At 48.2% G+C, this 20,344-nt stretch overlaps 2 protein-coding genes across 2 annotated transcripts in view; both read left to right on the top strand.

Moving 5' to 3' along the window:
• Window positions 1–20,344, top strand: part of LOC142312267 (oocyte zinc finger protein XlCOF29-like) — a 259,631-nt gene that overhangs the window by 152,404 nt on the left and 86,883 nt on the right. The gene's annotated exons all lie outside the window — the stretch shown is intronic.
• The window catches only part of LOC142312274 (uncharacterized), a 201,713-nt gene that overhangs the window by 87,592 nt on the left and 93,777 nt on the right, over window positions 1–20,344 (top strand). The window contains 1 exon segment of the mRNA XM_075351208.1: window positions 4,750–4,772. Coding sequence (XP_075207323.1) covers window positions 4,750–4,772 — 23 coding nt within the window.

Here is a 20,344-nt window from a genome sequence, read left to right on the forward strand (position 1 = left end):
ATATCTTTTTTTTTTATTTATATATATTTATATTGAGGCAGGGGAACAGTCAATTGGGGGTTAAAGTAAATTTATCTTAAGTTTTTAAACTGTTGTACTATACCGCGGGAGGCTTTTATTTCACTCATCCAATATTTTTCATGTTTAAGATTATTAATAGGTAGTTGGCAGTTGGAATATCCAGCCATGCCTGTAGGTAACGTATAGTGTATATATTTTAGTTGACTCATTGTAAGGTGCCACGCTGTATAGCACAAGTGTCTCAGCCTCTTCACTGAGTGTCTGTGGACTTTCCCTAAGTGTCTTCCCCTGTTTTGATTGCATTTATATCCAAATTGTAGTAAAGTACTATCATTAGTTGATCTAGTTTTGGGGCCGTTTATTTCCTGTTCATGACTTAGCTGTATACTAAAGAACCCACCCCGGTACACGGCTTACATCTGAGCGGCTGTTATAATGTTATTAACCCCCGCACATGTAGGATAGGCAGGTATAATTATTAAGTATTAAAGGTACATACATTTATTTATGAGCAGTATGTAGGGGGGGGGGGAGTCTGATGTTGGGTAGCAAATTTTGATAGAGATAAGACCGTATTGTAAACACAAGGAGCCGTCTGATGGCCTCACTAAATGGTCAGGAAAACTTCCCAATGTTTCCTGATCAAATCGACACCTTTTGCATTGTGTACTCTGGTCCCTAGGCCCCTTGATGAGTTCGTACAGATAGACGCGGTAGCCACACACAAGGTAATGATCGACGACCATGCGTTAGCGTGATACAGAAAATGATACAGAAAAAGGTCACACAGGGACATCTCACACAATCGCATACAAGATTTCTCCCGTGCATCCCCCATACTCTGGAACGCTCTACCTCAGCACATGAGACTCTTCACTACCGTGGAAAGCTTCAAGAGGAACCTCAAGACCCACCTCTTCCAACAAGCCTACAACCTACAATAGCCCTCAGTCCAGTAGACCACTGCTCAACCAGCTCTGTCCTCACCTATTGTACCATCACCCATTCCCTGTAGACTGTGAGCCCTCGTGGGCAGGGTCCTCTCTCCTCCTATACCAGTCTGTTTTGTACTGTTAATGATTGTTGTACGTATACCCTCTTTCACTTGTAAAGCGCCATGGAATAAATGGCGCTATAATAATAAATAATAATAATAATAATAATCATCTCTCTTAAAGAATGATGTAGTACTGGACTTAGAGGCCGCTAAGGGGATAGTGAGACAGCGGACACATGCAGAGATCTTCGGCCTGCTTCCTCTGATGAATTCCTCTGTGCTGAGACATATGAGGACACTGGTAAGGCCCTAGCAAAGCAGGTTGGTGAAGTTAACACAGGGAGAAGAATTCTGCCCCAAAAGTGCAAAAGATTATAACACAACCCTCCATGTATAAACAGCACCAAGACCCTTATGAAGTAGATGATCCTGCGCTGACAGCAATCCAGCAGATTTTTCTGCTTGCTCAGATTTCTAATGTAAACTCAGTCCATCTCCAGAATATGAACTGGGGACCAAAGATAGAGGCGAAGAAAAATGGTGTTCTTATTTAGAAGAGCTTTCTACCAAAGAATATTTTAAATCCCTCATATCTGAGGCTAAAGAGGCCTGTCGATTAGAAATTGCAAATATTAGGAGGGACATAGAGCTCATTTTTGAAAGAGCAGAAACCCTGGAAGAGGATTTTGATTAACATGAGGCTATCTGTGAGTACCAGAAACACCTGGAGGTTCTTGAGATCAGGGGACGCAGAAATAATATCAAAATTTGGGGTCTCCCTGAATAATCAGATTAGGATAATCTCCCACAGACTGCATTTCATTTTCTATAAAATAATGTGAATATTTGTGATCATCAATCTTGGGACATTATCTGCTGTGTAACAGACAATAAGAGGAAATGATGTATGCAAGAAAAAGATGCAATATCATCATAGTATCATAGTATCATAGTTTTTAAGGTTGAAGGGAGACTCTAAGTCCATCTAGTTCAACCCGTAGCCTAACATGTTGATCCAGAGGAAGGCAAAAAAACCCCAATGTGGCAAACAAGTTCCAATGGGGAAAAAATTTCCTTCCTGACTCCACATACGGCAATCAGACTAGTTCCCTGGATCAATACCCTGTCATAAAATCTAATATACATAACTGGTAATATTAAATTTTTCAAGAAAGGCATCCAGGCTCTGCTTAAATGTTAGTAGTGAATCACTCATTACAACATCATGCGGCAGAGAGTTCCATAGTCTCACTGCTCGTACAGTAAAGAATCCTCGTCTGTGATTATGATTAAACCTTCTTTCCTCAAGACGTAGCGGATGCCCCCGTGTTCCAGTCGCAGGCCTAGGTGTAAATAGATCTTTGGAAAGGTCTCTGTACTGTCCCCTCATATATTTATACATTGTGATTAGATCCCCCCTAAGCCTTCGTTTTTCCAAACTAAATAACCCCAAGTTTAATAACCTGTCTTGGTATTGCAGCCCACCCATTCCTCTAATAATCTTGGTGGCTCTTCTCTGCACCCTCTCCAGTTCAGCTATGTCCTTCTTATATATCGGTGACCAGAATTGTACACAGTATTCTAAGTGCGGTCGCACTAGTGACTTGTACAGAGGTAGAACTATATTTTTTTCATGAACACTTATACCTCTTATAATACATCCCATTATTTTATTACCCTGGCAGCAGCTGCCTGACACTGTCCACTAAAGTGAAGTTTACCATCCACCCATACACCCAAGTCTTTTTCTGTGCCTGTTTTACCCAGTGTTCTACAATTAAGTACATAATCATAAATGTTATTTCCTCTACCCAAGTGCATGACCTTACATTTATCTACATTAAACTTCAATTGCCACTTCTCAGCCCAATCCTCCAATTTACATAAATCTCCCTGTAATATAAAATTATCCTCCTCTGTATTGATTACCCTGCAGAGTTTAGTATCATCTGCAAATATTGAAATTCTACTCCGCATGCCCCCAACAAGGTCATTTATAAATATGTTGAAAAGAAGCGGGCCCAATACTGACCCCTGTGGTACCCCACTATGAACTGAGACCCAGTCCGAGTACGTACCATTAATAACCACCCTTTGTTTCCTATGACTGAGCCAGTTTTTAACCCAGTTACACATATTTTCTCCTATCCCCATTATTCTCATTTTATGTACCAACCTTTTGTGTGGCACCGTATCAAAAGCTTTTGAAAAGTCCATATACACAACATCCACTGCATTTCCCTGGTCCAGGCTTGAACTTACCTCTTCATAGAAGCTGATCAAATTAGTTTGACAGGATCGATCCCTCATAAACCCATGTTGATACTCTGTCATAAGGTTATTTTTCTTGAGATACTCCAGTATAGCATCTCTCAAGAAACCCTCAAGGATTTTACCAACCGTAGAGGTTAAACTTACCGGCCTATAATTTCCCGGCTCAGTTTTTGTCCCCTTTTTGAATATTGGCACCACATTTGCTATGCGCCAGTCCTGCGGTACCGACCCTGTTATTAAGGAATCTGAGAAGATTAAAAATAATGGTCTATCTATCACAGAACTCAATTCCTGTAGTACTCTGGGGTGTATAGCATCCGGGCCCGGAGATTTGTCAACCTTAGTGATTTCGAGGCGGCGGCGTACTTCCTGCTGGGTTAAGCAGGTAATATTCAAGGGTGAATTTATGGTATCACTGGTCATGTCATCTGCCATGGCATTTTCTTGTATAAAAACCGTAGAAAAAAGTCATTCAGCAGGTTGGCTTTACCCTCATCCCCTTCCACCATTTCACCAAGACTATTTTTAAGGGGGCCAACACTATCGCTTTTCAGTTTTTTACTGTTTATATCCAGTTTGATGCTGCGTGCCTACAGCTCTTTCCAGATTTTTCATGGGTCGCTGTAACGCTCTCTGCCTGAGATGGTGCTGCAGCGAGCTGAAGTGGACCCACTGGACCACAGGGGAACCCCGGGCTACCCATTAATGGGCTAAAGACTGGGACTGTGGCAGCTGACCTCCAGGGCAGTGGTGAACACGAGAGCAGACAGGGCTGAGTCTCAAGTGTAGACATGGACCACAAGGGTAGCCTGAGGCAGACAGTACAGACAGGCAGAGTCTCTAGCACTATTAGGCCAGAATGAACAGGCAGAGTCACTAGCAAGGCAGATGGCACGGCAAGGATAGACACAGGCTGGTTTCACTCATCCATTTTTTGCCATCTGGCACAATCCGGTTTGTGCCAGATGCAATGGATCTGTCGCAGATTGTGTATGCGAAAAACTGATGCAACAAATCCGTTTTTTTTTAAACTTTTCATGACAAAGGGAGAGAGAGACCCTATCATCACCGCACACACGTAGGCACTACCGCCCCCATCATCACAGGACACACACTGGCACTACCGCCCCATCATCACCGCACATACACAGGCACTACCGCCCCATCATCACCGCACATACACAGGCACTACTGCCCCCATCATCACCGCACACGTGCAGGCGCTACTGCCCCCATCTTCACCTCACACACGCAGGCACTACCGCCCCCATCATCACCACACACACACCGACACTACCTGAGTGACATCACCACTGACAGCGGGGGAATAGTGAGAGAAAGGAGGAGCGGGGGAATAGTGAGAGAAGGGAGGAGCGGGGAATAGTGAGAGACGGTAGGAGCGGATAATGGGGGAGACGGGAGGAGCGGATAATGGGTGAAACGGGACCAAGAGTCAGTCACATCGTACACACACGGCTCTGCTCTGTACACCTCGTACACACATGGCTCTGCTCCGTACATATCGTACACACACGGCTCTGCTCCGTACACCTTGTATACACACACGGCTCTGCTCCGTACACCTCGTACACACACAGCTCTGCTCCGTACACCTCGTACACACACAGCTCTGCTCCGTACACCTTGTATACACACAAGGCTACGATCCGTACACCTCGTACACACTCGGCTCTGCTCCGTACACCTCGTACACACACAGCTCTGCTACATCCACAAACCCCTCCTGACCCCACACATAACCTGCCCCTCATCCAGCACCATGACAACCAGCACAGCAGAGTCCTGCATACACTGAGGAGCTGATCATGTGACCCCTGACTCCTCCCCTCCATGTGACATCATCACAGGTCCTGTAAGCACAGAGCAGCCATATATCTAGTGTAATGTCTAAATCCTACTGGCCAGAGGGACCTATGCTGACGTCATGCCCATGTGACCAGAAGGGGTGAGGCCTCCACTGACATAGCTGATAGTGGAGGGGAGGAAACCACCAACCAAGCCGGCCACGCCCACAGGTCCTTCTACCCACTAGGAGTTAGCATCTACCATATATCTGCTGTGCAGCTCTGCAGGAGGAGGTATGTGGAGATTCCCCATTACTGGGGCAAGGGGCATTAACCCCTTCAGCTCTGAGACTTTCTTGGGGTTTTTCTCTCGCTGATTTCTAGGAATCGTGAGGTTTTTGTTCCTTTTCCTCTGATAGATACAGACGCCCCAACTATGAGAGGCCGGAAGTGAGGAAACCCGTCTGCCCTCAGCCCCTTTCTGCCCTTGGTCCTCAGCCCCTTTCTGCCCTCAGCCCCTTTCCTGCCCTCGGTCCTCAGCCCCTTTCTGCCCTCAGCCTCGGCCCCTTTCCTGCCCTTGGTCCTCAGCCCCTTTTCTGCCCTCGGCCCCTTTCTTGCCCTCGGTCCTCGGCCCCTTTCTTGCCCTCGGTCCTCGGCCCCTTTCCTGCCCTCGTTCCTCGGCCCCTTTCCTCGGCCCCTTTCCTGCCCTCAGTCCTCGGCCCCTTTCCTGCCCTCGGTCCTTGGCCCCTTTCCTATTCTCGGTCCTCGGCCCCTTTCCTGCCCTCGGTCTTCGGCCCCTTTTTATTATTATTATTATTATTTATTATTATAGCGCCATTTATTCCATGGCGCTTTACAAGTGAAAGAGGGTATACGTACAACAATCATTAACAATACAAAACAGACTGGTATAGGAGGAGAGAGGACCCTGCCCACGAGGGCTCACAGTCTACAGGGAATGGGTGATGGTACAATAGGTGAGGACAGAGCTGGTTGAGCAGTGGTCTACTGGACTGAGGGTTATTGTAGGTTGTAGGCTTGTTGGAAGAGATGAGTCTTCAGGTTCCTCTTGAAGCTTTCCACGGTAGGGGAGAGTCTGATATGCTGAGGTAGAGCGTATGGGGCAGGCACGGGAGAAATCTTGTACGCAATTGTGGGAAGAGGAGATCAGAGAGGAGTTGAGAAGGAGATCTTGTGAGGATCTGAGGTTGCGTGCAGGTAAGTAACGGGAGACTAGGTCACAGATGTAGGGAGGAGACAGGTTGTGGGTGGCTTTGTATGTCATGGTTAATGTTTTGAACTGGAGTCTTTGGGCAATGGGAAGCCAGTAAAGGGATTGGCAGAGTGGCGAGGCCAAGGAATAGCGAGAGGACAGGTGGATTAATCGGGCCGCAGAGTTTAGAATAGATTGGAGGGGTGCAAGATTGTTGGAAGGGAGGCCACAGAGCAGGAGGTTGCAGTAGTAGAGGCAGGAGATCATGAGGGCATGCACTAATGTTTTTGCTGATTCTTGGTTAGGCCTCTTTCACACGTCCTTGTCTCCGGTACGTGTTTGGTCCTTTTCCTCACGTACCGGAGACACGGTCACACGTAGACCCATTAAAATCAATGGGTCTGCTGCGAGGTGTTCCGTGTGACACGCGCTGGAGAAAACACGTGTTTGAGAAAATAAAAAAAAACTACTTACCTTCTCCAGCCCTGCTGTCTCTGCCGTTGCTGTCACTTGCTTTCGACCGCCGATCATTATGCTCATTGAATATTCACTTCACTGCGGCCGGAAGCCGCAGCAGCGGGGAGTCGGCAGGACCGGAGACCGAAGATCAGCACCACGGACAGCAACGCCAGGGACGGGTGAGCAGAAAGTTCCCGTTCTCCATCTGTTATCACGGATAATACACGAAGAACACACGTATGCCATAAACACGGCTCACGGAGGGCAAAATGCACCTCTGACACGTCCGTGAAAAACGTGCGTGGTTTTTTACGAACGTGTGAAAGAGGCCTTAAGGAAAGCACGGATCCAGAAGATATTTTTGAGTTGTAGTCTGAATGAGGTGAAGAGAGTTTGGGTGTGTGGCTTGAAGGATAGAGCAGAGTCGAGGATTACTCCAAGGCAATGAGCTTGTGAGACTGGGGAGAGTGAGCAGCCATCAACTTTGATGTATAGGCTTGTTGGAGGAGTTGAGTGAGAAGGAGGAAAGACAATGAATTCTGTTTTGTCCATGTTAAACTTTATGAATAGCGCAGAGAAGAAGGATGAAATAGCAGACAGATATTGTGGAATTTTGATTAGTAGGGAGGTAATGTCAGGTCCAGAGAGGTAGATCTGTGAGTCATCGGCATAGAGATGATATTGAAAGCCGTGGGTCTCTATGAGCTGTCCCAGGCCGAAGGTGTAGATGGAGAACAGCAGGAACTGAACCGTGGGGGACACCGACAGATAGGGGGCGAGATCAGGAAGTGGTGTGAGAATGGCAGACGCTGAAAGTTCGGTCGGTTAGGTATGAGGAGATCCAAGATAGGGCCAAGTCTGTCATGCCCAGAGATGAGAAAATCTGTAGTAGGAGGAAGTGGTCTACTGTGTCGAAGGCAGAGGACAGGTCCAGGAGGAGGAGGACAGAGTAGTGTCGCTTGGCTTTGGCGGTTAGTAGGTCATTGGTGACTTTGGTTAGAGCAGTTTCAGTAGAGTGATGCGGTCGGAAGCCAGATTGTAGCTGGTCAAAGAGGGAGTAGGAGGAGAGGTATGAGGACAATTCAAGATGGACATGCTGTTCCCAGCCCCTTTCCTGCTTTTGGTCCTCGGCCCCTTTCCTGCCCTTGGTCCTCGGCCCCTTTCCTGCCCTTGGTCCTCGGCCCCTTTCCTGGCCTCGGCCCCTTTCCTGCCCTTGTTCCTCGGCCCCTTTCCTGCCCTCGTTCCTCGGCCCCTTTTTATTATTATTATTATTATTATTATTACTATTATTTATTATAGCGCCATTTATTCCATGGCGCTTTACAAGTGAAAGAGGGTATACGTACAACAATCATTAACAATACAAAACAGACTGGTATAGGAGGAGAGAGGACCCTGCCCGCGAGGGCTCACAGTCTACAGGGAATGGGTGATGGTACAATAGGTGAGGACAGAGCTGGTTGAGCAGTGGTGTACTGGACTGAGGGTTATTGTAGGTTGTAGGCTTGTTGGAAGAGATGAGTCTTCAGGTTCCTCTTGAAGCTTTCCACAGTAGGGGAGAGTCTGATATGCTGAGGTAGAGCGTATGGGGGAGGCACGGGAGAAATCTTGTACTCAATTGTGGGAAGAGGAGATCAGAGAGGAGTTGAGAAGGAGATCTTGTGAGGATCTGAGGTTGCGTGCATGTAAGTAACGGGAGACTAGGTCACAGATGTAAGGATAAGACAGGTTGTGGGTGGCTTTGTATGTCATGGTTAATGTTTTGAACTGGAGTCTTTGGGCAATGGGAAGCCAGTAAAGGGATTGGCAGAGTGGCGAGGCCAAGGAATAGCGAGAGGACAGGTGGATTAATCGGGCCGCAGAGTTTAGAATAGATTGGAGGGGTGCAAGATTGTTGGAAGGGAGGCCACAGAGCAGGAGGTTGCAGTAGTAGAGGCAGGAGATCATGAGGGCATGCACTAATGTTTTTGCTGATTCTTGGTTAGGCCTCTTTCACACGTCCTTGTCTCCGGTACGTGTTTGGTCCTTTTCCTCACGTACCGGAGACACGGGCACACGTAGACCCATTAAAATCAATGGGTCTGCTGCGAGGTTTTCCGTGTGACACGCGCTGGAGAAAACACGTGTTTGAGAAAATAAAAAAAAACTACTCACCTTCTCCAGCCCTGCTGTCTCTGCCGTTGCTGTCACTTGCTTTCGACCGCCGATCATTATGCTCATTGAATATTCACTTCACTGCGGCCGGAAGCCGCAGCAGCGGGGAGTCGGCAGGACCGGAGACCGAAGAACAGCAACGCCAGGGACGGGTGAGCAGAAAGTTCCCGTTCTCCATCTGTTATCACGGATAACACACGAAGAACACACGTAGGCCATAAACACGGCTCACGGAGGGCAAAATGCACCTCTGACACGTCCGTGAAAAACGTGCGTGGTTTTTTACGAATGTGTGAAAGAGGCCTTAAGGAAAGCACGGATCCAGAAGATATTTTTGAGTTGTAGTCTGAATGAGGTGAAGAGAGTTTGGGTGTGTGGCTTGAAGGATAGAGCAGAGTCGAGGATTACTCCAAGGCAATGAGCTTGTGAGACTGGGGAGAGTGAGCAGCCATCAACTTTGATGTATAGGCTTGTTGGAGGAGTTGAGTGAGAAGGAGGAAAGACAATGAATTCTGTTTTGTCCATGTTAAACTTTATGAATAGCGCAGAGAAGAAGGATGAAATAGCAGACAGATATTGTGGAATTTTGGTTAGTAGGGAGGTAATGTCAGGTCCAGAGAGGTAGATCTGTGAGTCATCGGCATAGAGATGATACTGAAAGCCGTGGGACTCTATGAGCTGTCCCAGGCCGAAGGTGTAGATGGAGAACAGCAGGAACTGAACCGTGGGGGACACCGACAGATAGGGGGCGAGATCAGGAAGTGGTGTGAAAATGGCAGACGCTGAAAGTTCGGTCGGTTAGGTATGAGTAGATCCAAGATAGGGCCAAGTCTGTCATGCCCAGAGATGAGAAAATCTGTAGTAGGAGGAAGTGGTCTACTGTGTCGAAGGCAGAGGACAGGTCCAGGAGGAGGAGGACAGAGTAGTGTCGCTTGGCTTTGGCGGTTAGTAGGTCATTGGTGACTTTGGTTAGAGCAGTTTCAGTAGAGTGATGCGGTCGGAAGCCAGATTGTAGCTGGTCAAAGAGGGAGTAGGAGGAGAGGTATGAGGACAATTCAAGATGGACATGCTGTTCCCAGCCCCTTTCCTGCTTTTGGTCCTCGGCCCCTTTCCTGCCCTTGGTCCTCGGCCCCTTTCCTGCCCTTGGTCCTCGGCCCCTTTCCTGGCCTTGGCCCCTTTCCTGCCCTCGTTCCTCGGCCCCTTTCCTGCCCTCGTTCCTCGGCCCCTTTCCTGCCCTCGTTCCTCGGCCCCTTTCCTGTCCTTGGCTTTTTTCTGTCCTCGGCACCTTTCTGCCCTTGGCCCTTTTCTGCCCTCGGTCCTCGGTCCCTTTCCTGCCTTCAGTTCCTTTCCTGCCTTCGTTACTCAGCCCCTTTTTTGTCCCCACACAGAATAACATTCCCACAGTACCGCTATTCCCCTCACAAACTTTGATACTAGATGATGCTCCCACTTTATGGTACCATCCACACCACCCCTTAATAAATAAATACTCCCTTATCCCCATTCTTGATACAGATACAGATGAACCTGGCACATAGCACCGACCTCCTGGATCAGTTTCCCAAGTCTGGAAATGTAGATCTGTGATGGTCAGCAGGTGCGATATATGTATGAGGAGCTCTCTATCTCTCTCTCATAAAATAATGGATGTTCTTGTGGTGCCCCTGAGGCTTCAGTCGCCACAGAGTATTGCACCCAACAATGGGTGTAATGCTAAACCCGGTTCCTGAGGAGGTCGGTCCCAGTTTCACCACATTACACACTCAAATACACACCAGGTTGCTCTGTTCCCACTGGCGACTGGGCTAGGGTCGGGTAATAAAGGGGTCGCCGACAGAGGCATTTACAGGATGCCCTCAACAGGGGCCCCAGTCTCATTAGCTTAGGACCTGGGAGGAGGAAGATGCAGCCAGCAGGGGGAGTCAGGAGCCAACACAACAGTTAGAGAGTTCTCCAGCAGGAGAGGAGTGGAGCAGTCGCATCTACTGGTGCTCCGGTGAGAAGGAGAAGTTTACAGCAGTTGCCGGGGGGAGAGGGATCTCTGCTCCCCACGGAACCGACACCACACAGGGCGGCAGGACCCTAGGGAAGATCATACTTCACATTGGTTTTCCAGAATCTGCCTGGACATGGAAAGTTTCAAGCTTCCGTGTCCACACAGCGCACGACAGCACAGTGCCATATAGGATGCGGGGCCTCGCTTCAAAGCCGGACCCCACATCGGAACCGTGGCACCTGCATATAGTGACAAGAGTACAGCTCGTGAAACCCCGGGTCTCCTCATAGCTTCAAGTCAGGGGATCCACAGACAGGCGTTACAAAGAGAAACCCACCGAACACCAAACCGGGCTGACCTCTAAAGGGATAGGGGTTCGACGGAGCCCATCGTAGCAAGTGACCTTTATTACCTGGGTGAGCGGCATCGTACTAAAGTGAGGAAACAACCTGGAACCGCAGCCATAGACTCTGACTCTATTACCTGTATTGGCGCTCCCTGCCACCATTACTACTCCCCTCATCATCTTCACCGGGGCCCACCCTACCTGTGGAGAGTGATACCATCTGCCCCAGAGGATGGTGACAGCAGCGGTGGCCAATTCCCTGGCCGCATACCACAGGTGGCGTCACGACAGACACCTCATAACTACCCCCAACATCTCTCCCCTGCCATCTTCCGTACGCCTCGGGGCAATGGAGCCGGGCTAGGCCTCCTGTGACCACGACAGTCGATGGCCCAGCGACGAGTAGGTTAACCGCAGCTGACCCATGGGGCGCTACACTCTCTTTTGATTGTCTCACATACTGTATATAGCAAATTGCCTTCTGTATTTGTTCCTCAAGATGGAGAATATTCTCTTTCTCTCTTGCTAAAATGTGATCTTAATTTTTCACTTAAAAAATTTTCAACAATCCTCCTTAGTTCGATCATACAATAAACAAGGCTTTCATTGCTCAAGTGATACACTGCACTACTGTAGTACAGAGTATTAACCCTGACTGTCAGTGTAATACTAACAGCCCCATACGCGGGAGAGAATTTTAGGCCAAACAATCAATAGGCTCGTGCCTATCCCTCCTGACTATACACAACCGTTCTACTCGGCCGGGATTTCCAATGGTCTCTATGAAACAGTAGTTGGCAAACATCTAGTGGAGGAATATCTCCAGGGAGAACAAACTGATCAGCTACCACAATTTATCTTGCCAGATCCTTTTCTCATCTGACATCATCTGTCTTGAGGCCACCACATGTTGTATAGTTGACCAATTACTCCTGAAATGATCAGTTTCATCAAACTTTAATGTGTATAGGAGCCTTAATCGCAAACTTAAAAAGAATGCTGTAAAATATTAAAAATGCCAGCGCTGCTTGGGTCCCTGCCAGTCTCTGTATTTGGTGGTTAATGACAAAGATCTTGTAAATCCTACAGCCAATCAGTTAGTGCAGCAGTGGCCAACACAGCCAGTGATTGGGAGCATAGCGGAGATAACGCGCCCACGGGGTCTCTGGGGTTACTCGTCACCAGGCCAGTGTCGGTTTGGGATGTCACAGTGGCCTGGCCCGGTTTCGTGACCCCATCAGTGTCAATAAAGATGTGGATGAGGATGATCTGAGTAGTTATTTGTGACGCCACCTAATATGGGAGCCGCCACTGCAGAAGAGTCTCTCTCTTCTGGGGCAGATGGTAACGCAGCTCGGGTGTTGCCGCTCTCCACAGGTAGAGCTAGGTCCCAGGGAGGATGATGGTGGTAGTAGTCTATTGCAGGAGCGCAGAGCTGATGGCACAGGAAGAAAGGGAGCGACATGGAGGTTGCAGTCAAAGGTCTTTGCTCACTGGAAGGTTGTCACCCTTGAGTGCAGGTCTCCGCTGTGATGGGCTCCAGCCGATCCCAGTTAGTTCGTAGGTCACAACCAGTGTCCCTTCGGTGTATCCTTCTGTTGTTGTTCCCTCCACCCCCAACTCCTGGGCCGTGGAACGGGTCGTGGATGCCGTCTGCGCTCTCTGCAAACCCTGGGATTTCCCTTGTGGTTGAGAACCCGTGTCAAGTCTTCAGCTCCAGACCGCGGGTCCCGTGCTGCACTTGCTTGCCTATAGGTGCGTCTTGCTTGGACCGTGGTCCGCACTAGACTAACTATGTGTAATGTTGCTACTCACTTCCCTTGAAAGTTGCCACACCTCCTAGGTTGCTGAACTAGCGGGCAGGAGGTCCCATGCCTCGTCATGGCCACCCCCAGCACCTGCCCTAGCCCAGTTCCAGTGGTGTTGGCAATTAAGCTGTGTGTTGAATGGATTATGATGCACACCGGCAAATGACCTCCTCCCTATCCGGGATGAATACCGCACCTCATTTGAGGTGCAGTATCCTGTGGCGCCTGAAGCCGCAGGGGCGCCACAAAACCCCACAGCGAATCCCAGCACGTTCGTGGGCTGCAAGAAAACATACAATGGTACAACTGCAAAGTTTTGGTTATGCAAGAAAAATTAACATTTCTCCCTTTATGGGAGGCACCATCACATAAATAGTTGCAAACTCCTGACACAATGCTCATCAAAACACATCAAATCTTCAGTACTGTCAAATGCAATATAACATTAACTTTGGCATAGAAAATATTCACTGTTACTTTTTCTTGGTTGCTGGTTCCTGATGGCCGGCTCCTGCCCACAAGTTCTGTACGCTCATGGGACATCCTCTGGCATAGTGTCCTGCTTTGTCACAACGACTTCAAATCGGTTGCCCGTCAGTGTCGTAACGATTAGTAACCTGGGGCAACAGATTTCTCCCTCGCCGCCGCCAGGGGAGGTTGTCAGGACTGGAGGCCAGCTCAATGGTCACCGTCTGCTGAGTCCCCTGCTGAGATTGCACCACTTTGGTCAGGGCAGCCATACCTCAAGTCAGTTCCAGGACCTGGAGCCGCAATTCAGCCTCTACTCAGAGTCTGTTCAATGGCACCCACCGTCGTTGGTGTAGCCGGCACTAACCCCGGCTGCTGCAGCGTGGCACTACGATGGGCTGTTTCACGTAACACTCGGATAGCCCGATCCTTAAACTCTGCAAAGCTGAGGTCGGGATTCTGCAAGGTCACGATACGCAGCTGGGTCCGATGAGCATCAGACCGGAGTCCCCATATGAATTGGTCAGTCAGCAGCCGGTCCTCATCCCGTACTCCATTTGGTTCAAATTGTCGAACAGCTCTCATTGCCTCCTGAAGGTTTAAAGCATAGTCCCGTACACTGTCCTTTTGTTTGCACCTGTGGCGCCCTGGACTAGCCAGGTCGTCACAGATAACACACAAACACCCCCCACCCCCACTAGACAGTAACATTAGCCAAACACAAAACCCCAAAATCCTTGTTGCCTTCCTCCAGGGTCTGATGTCCACACCAGGTGGGGCGGAGCCAAGCGGTTGGCCCCACCCACCGAGGAGTTCACAGGCCTGGAGGTGGGAAAAACAGAGAGAACAGTTCAGTAGTTGAGTTGAGGAGGTTGAAGAGAGAGAGGAGTGTCTGGCTTTGTGACCCAGGCACTGACAGCAAGGTTGGCAGACGGTGGTGGCCGTCTGCAGGAGTGGTGAAGCAACGCAGAACCGTAGGACCGGGGTCGGGCGTTGGCCCGCCGGTACCGACCGGGGAGCGAAGTGAAGCCAGCACACACAGGCAGGGCCATCGGACCCCGACCAGGCTTGGAGCCGCCAACAATAGTCAAATCCGAGTGTGACCGGAACCCCAAGGGTTTCCTAACAGCCAAAGACCCGATAGAAGGCAACCGCCCACACCGTGAGGGTATACAGCTACCGCCTAAGGCTAGAGACCCAAGGGCCAGCGCCTGCGGGCAAACGGGCTCCTCCGGCATCCATACACAGGGGAGCGGACTACCATTGGGAATCCATCGTAGTCAGACAAGTACATCAAGGTGCAGGGAAAGACAGCCACCATCACCTGTCCGGGGAGAGACACTGCAGCCGGCTGCGGGACCCGTCCATCCAGCCGTTTGGTTCACCGAGGACTTTGTGCATCTCTTACTGAGTGAGTACACCCATGCCATCCGGCACCGCGCCGCGCTGTCCCTGCACCTCACCAACCCTGCCTCCCCGTCACACCACCGGGCCCCGGGACCACCGACCCCTATCCACGGAGGGGGAAAACAACATCCCAGCTGCTCCCTACCATCGCTCCCGGGATCCCCATCACCTGCAGTGGTGGTGCCTACCTTCACCACAACCCGTGGGTGCCGTCACAGACTAAATCCCCCAAACCAACCTCCCCTTTCACTCACGGGTGAGGAGCGCCGCTCGAGTCCCCGAATCCGGCCCACCGCTCGAGCCACCGAGAAGCCGCAGCAGCGCCGGGCCCGAGCGTTAGCGAGCGCGCGGCGGCAGCCTCCCCGCCCGCGACACACCCATAAAATCTCATCTGTATCTAAGCCGCCGTACGGGTGTCGAAGGTTTCTTTCAGTTTGGCCAATATCTGTTTCACCGTTCCCTTTTCGGTCTTCGGCCAAGATTTAACCTCCCGCCGTGCTGCCCCAGTCAGCTGGCTGATTAGGATGCTGATTTTCTGGTTCTCCATCAGAGGGTACAAACGGAACAAACTGTACAGTCTATCTTTCAAATCAGTCAGGATATACGCTTCCCCCGCGTACTGCGGTAGCCATGATGCTCCTGGGAGGTATGGCATTGAGAACGGTACCACTGGTGCTGCAGCCATGGCTACGGAGATGATCCTCCTCCTCAGTAGACAAGTGCTAAATTCCCACCCTTGCCTGGGGGTTTGGGGTTTCCTGGCAGTTTCTGGCAGTGGGGCTCTCTTTCTCGCCATTTTCCAGGGTTTCGCCCACGAAGACACGCTCCTTCTTTTCCCGTGCTGCGCAGTTAATGGCGCCTTTAGCTTTCAATGAATGTCTTTGACACAGTCTTTGAGGCGCACAGTACCCGTTGGTTGCGGGCACGAAATCCTGTTCGTGACACCAATTGACACGCCCACGGGGTCTCTGGGGTTACTCATCAACGGGCCGGTGTCAGTTTGTGATGTCACAGCGGCCTGGCCCGGTTTCGTGACCTTGTCGGTGCCAATAAAGATGGGGATAAGGATGATGGGAGTAGCTATTCGTGACGCCACCTATGGTATATAAAAAAAAAAAAAAATAGAGAAAGCCAGGCACAACTGCCAAGGTGCTCTGGAGTAAAAAGTCAAAAATAATAGAAAATAACTCCGGCACACTCCAAAGAATTATGTTCAAACAAATATCTTTTTATTGTAGTATAGTCCGTAGTGAAAATTGGTGTTAGGGTATGTGCGCACGTTGCTTTTTACCTGCTTTTTTGCTGCTTTTTCTTCTGCGCTGTTTAATGCCAAAATGGATGTGTTCTTCTATTCAAGCAAAGTCTATGGGAATTTGGGTTTCTTGTTCACACTATGTTGTTCAAAATGCTGCCTTTTTGAGGCAGAACTTTGGTCAAAAACTCAGCTTTTCAAAGAAGCAACATGTCAATTGTTTTTGCCATTTGGGTTTTGCACTGCAAAGCTGAGTTTTTGACCAAAGTTCTGCCACAAAAAGGCAGCATTTTGAACAACATAGTGTGAACAAGAAACCCAAATTCCCATAGACTTTGCTTGAATAGAAGAACACATCCATTTTGGCATTAAACAGCGCAGAAGAAAAAGCAGCAAAAAAGCAGGTAAAAAGCAGGTAAAAAGCAACGTGCGCACATACCCTCATACAGACAGTGTCACAGAACGTTTTCGGCAAGCTATGCCTTTCTCAAAGAACAGTAGAAACTAATGAAGGGCACAAGGAAAGCAATTAAAGCTAATACCAATGTGTATGATCCATAGAAGACGGCCTGAAACTTTAAATATAGGTTTCATAACATGTATAACGATGTTAAAGAAGGGGGACAGGTGGTCAGCGATGATAATGATTTTACTGACTATATTATAGGAAACAAATCTTATATCTCACGGGTCTATGTCCGCGTTACCGTAGACAAACTGCTTTAACCCCTTCACCCCCGGCCACTAAAACACCCTAATGACCGGGCCATTTTTTGCAATTCTGACCAGTGTCACTTTGACAGGTTATAACTCTGGAACGCTTCAACGGATCCTGGCGATTCGGAGATTGCTTTTTCGTGACATATTGTACTTCATGTCAGTGGTAAATTTAGGCCGATACTTTTTGCGTTTATTTGTGAAAATTTAGGAAATTGTGCGAAAATTTTGAAAATTTCGCAATTTTCAAACTTTGAAAATTTATGCCCATAAATCTGAGAAATATGTCACAGAAAATAGTTACGAAATAACATTTCCCACTTGTCTACTTTACACCAGCGCAATTTTCGAAAGAAATTTTTTTTTCGTTAGGAAGTTAGAAGGGGTCAAAGTTCATCAGCAATTTCTAATTTTTCCAACAAAATTTACAAAATAATTTTTTTAAGGACCACATCACATTTGAAGTGACTTTGAGAGGCCGAGGTGACAGAAAATACCCAAAAGTGACCCCATTCTAAAAACTGCACCCCTCACACTGCTCAAAACCACATCCAAGAATTTTATTAACCCTTTAGGTGCTTCACAGGAACCAAAGCAATGTGGAAGGAAAAAATGTAAATTTTACTTTTTAACACAAAAATGTTACTTTAGCCATAAAATTTTCATTTTTACAAGGGAGAAAAGAGAAAGTGCACCCTACAATTTATTGTGCATTTTCTCCTGAGTACGCTGATACCCCATATGGGGTAAAAATCAATTGTTTGGGTGCACGGCAGAGGTCGAAAGGCAAGGAGCGCCATTTGAATTTTTGAACACAAAATTAGCTGCACTCATTAGCGGTTGCCATGTCGGGTTTGAAGACCCCCTGAGGTGCCTAAACAATGGAGCTCCCCCACAAGTGACCCCATTTTGGAAACTAGAGCCCTCAAATAATTTTTCTAGATGTTTGGTGAGCACTTTGAACATCTGGGGGCTTCACAGAAGTTTATAACATTGAGCCGTGAAAAGAAAAAAAAAATTTTTTAACACAAAACTGTTGCTTCAACTAGGTAGCTTTTTTTTTCACAAGAGTATCGGGAAAAAATGCAACATAAAATCTATTGTCCATTTTCTCCTGAATACGCAGATACCTCATATGTGGTGGAAATCAATTGTTTGGGCACACGGCAGATCTCGAAAGGGAAGGAGCGCCATTTGAATTTTTGAACGCAAAATTAGCTGCACTCATTAGCGGACGCCATGTCAGGTTTGAAGACCCCCTGAGGTGCCTAAACAATGGAGCTCCCCCACAAGTGACCCCATTTTGGAAACTAGAGCCCTCAAATATTTTTTCTAGATGTTTGGTGAGCACTTTGAACACCTGGGGGCTTCACAGACGTTTATAACGTTGAGCCGTGAAAAGAAAAAAAAAAGATTTTACCACAAAACTGTTGCTTCAACTAGGTAGCTTTTTTTTTCACAAGGGTATCGGGAAAAAATGCAACATAATATGTATTGTCCATTTTCTCCTGAGTACGCAGATACCTCATATGTGGTGGAAATCAAATGTTTGGGCACACGGCAGTGCTCGGAAGGCAAGGAGCGCCATTTGAATTTTTGAACGCAAAATTAGCTGCACTCATTAGCGGACGCCATGTCAGGTTTGAAGACCCCCTGAGGTGCCTAAACAATGGAGCGCCCCCACAAGTGACCCCATTTTGGAAACTAGAGCCCTCAAATAATTTTTCTAGATGTTTGGTGAGCACTTTGAACACCTGGGGGCTTCACAAAAGTTTATAAAGTTGAGCTGTGAAAATATTTTTTTTTTTTTACCACAAAACTGTTGCTTCAACTAAGTAGCTTTTTTTTCCAAGAGGGTATCAGGAAAAAATACACCATGAAATTTATAGTGCATTTTTTCCTGAGTACGACGATACCTCATATGTGGTGGAAAGTAATTGTTTGGGCGCATGGCGGGGCTCAGAAGAGAAGGAGCACCATTTGACAGCAAAATTGGTTGGAATCATTAGCGGATACCATGTCACGTTTGGACACCACCTGAGGTGCCTAAACAGTGGAGCTCCCCCACAAGTGATCCCATTTTGGAAACTAGACCCCTCAAGGAGTTTATCTAGATGTTTGGTGAGCCCCAAGGGGCTCCACAGAAGTCGATAATGTTGAGCCATGGATACAATTTTCTTTTGTTTTACCACAGAACTGGTACTTGAACCAGGTAGCTTTTTTTTCACAAGGGTATCAGGAAAAAATGCACCATAAAACGTATTGTGCAATTTCTCCTGAGTACGCAGATACCTCACATGTGGTGGAAAGTAATTGTTGGGCGCATGGCGTGGCTCAGAAGAGAAGGGCACCATTTGACAGCAAAATTGGTTGGAATCATTAGCGGACGCCATGTCACGTTTTTAGACCCCCCCTATGGTGCCTAAACAGTGGAGCTCCCCCACAAATTACCCCATTTTGGAACTAGACCCCTCAAGGAATTTATCTAGATGTTTAGTGAGGCCCTTGTACCCCCAGGGGCTCCACTGAAAGTTGATAACGTTGAACCGTGAAAATTATTTATTTTTTTTTAAATTTTTGCAGCAACAAGGTAGCTTTTTTTTTTTTTTTCTTTTTACAACGGTATCAGGAAAAAATGCACCATAAAACGTATTGTGCAATTTTTCCCGAGTACGCAGATACCTCATATGTGGTGGAAATCAATTGTTTGGGCGCATGGCAGGGCTCAGAAGACAAGGAACGCCATTTGACTTTTCAAACGCACAGACGCAGTGCACTGATCGGCCGCTGCAGGAGGCACGGTCGGATGAGATACAAAAAGCGCTGGGGATACGGAAAAAAAACAAAAAGTCACGCCAAAAATTGAGCAGGGATGCTGATCCGCGCTCAGCGGGACGCACGGACAGATGCGATACTTTTTTTTCCGTATCCCCGATGCTTTTTGTATCGCATCAGTCCGTGCGTCCCGCCGAGCGCTGATCAGGGATGCACATAACGGATCGGCATCCCTGCTCAATTTTTGGCGTGACTTTTTTTTCCGTATCCCCGATGCTTTTTGTCACGCCAAAAATTGAGCAGGGATGCCGATCCGTTATGAGCATCTCTGATCAGCGCTCGGCGGGACGCACGGACTGATGCGATACAAAAAGCGTCGGGGATACGGGAAAAAAAAAGTCCCGCCGAAAACTGACCACGGATGCAGATACGTTATCTGCATCCCTGATCAGCGCTCGGCGGGACGCACGAGGTGTAAAAATGGAAAGGGGATAGAGGAAAAAAAAGAAAAAAAAAAAAAAAAGTTATACTCACAGTACCCAGAGGATTAGCAGGAGGAACAGCTTTACAGCAGCAGCAGGCAGGAAGTTGGACAGCTCAGCAGAAGACCCATGAAGAAGGACCCAGCGATGGAGGCAGATGTGATCGGCCG

The sequence above is a fragment of the Anomaloglossus baeobatrachus genome, chromosome 5, assembly GCF_048569485.1.
Source record: "Anomaloglossus baeobatrachus isolate aAnoBae1 chromosome 5, aAnoBae1.hap1, whole genome shotgun sequence".
Lineage (NCBI taxonomy): Eukaryota > Metazoa > Chordata > Amphibia > Anura > Aromobatidae > Anomaloglossus > Anomaloglossus baeobatrachus.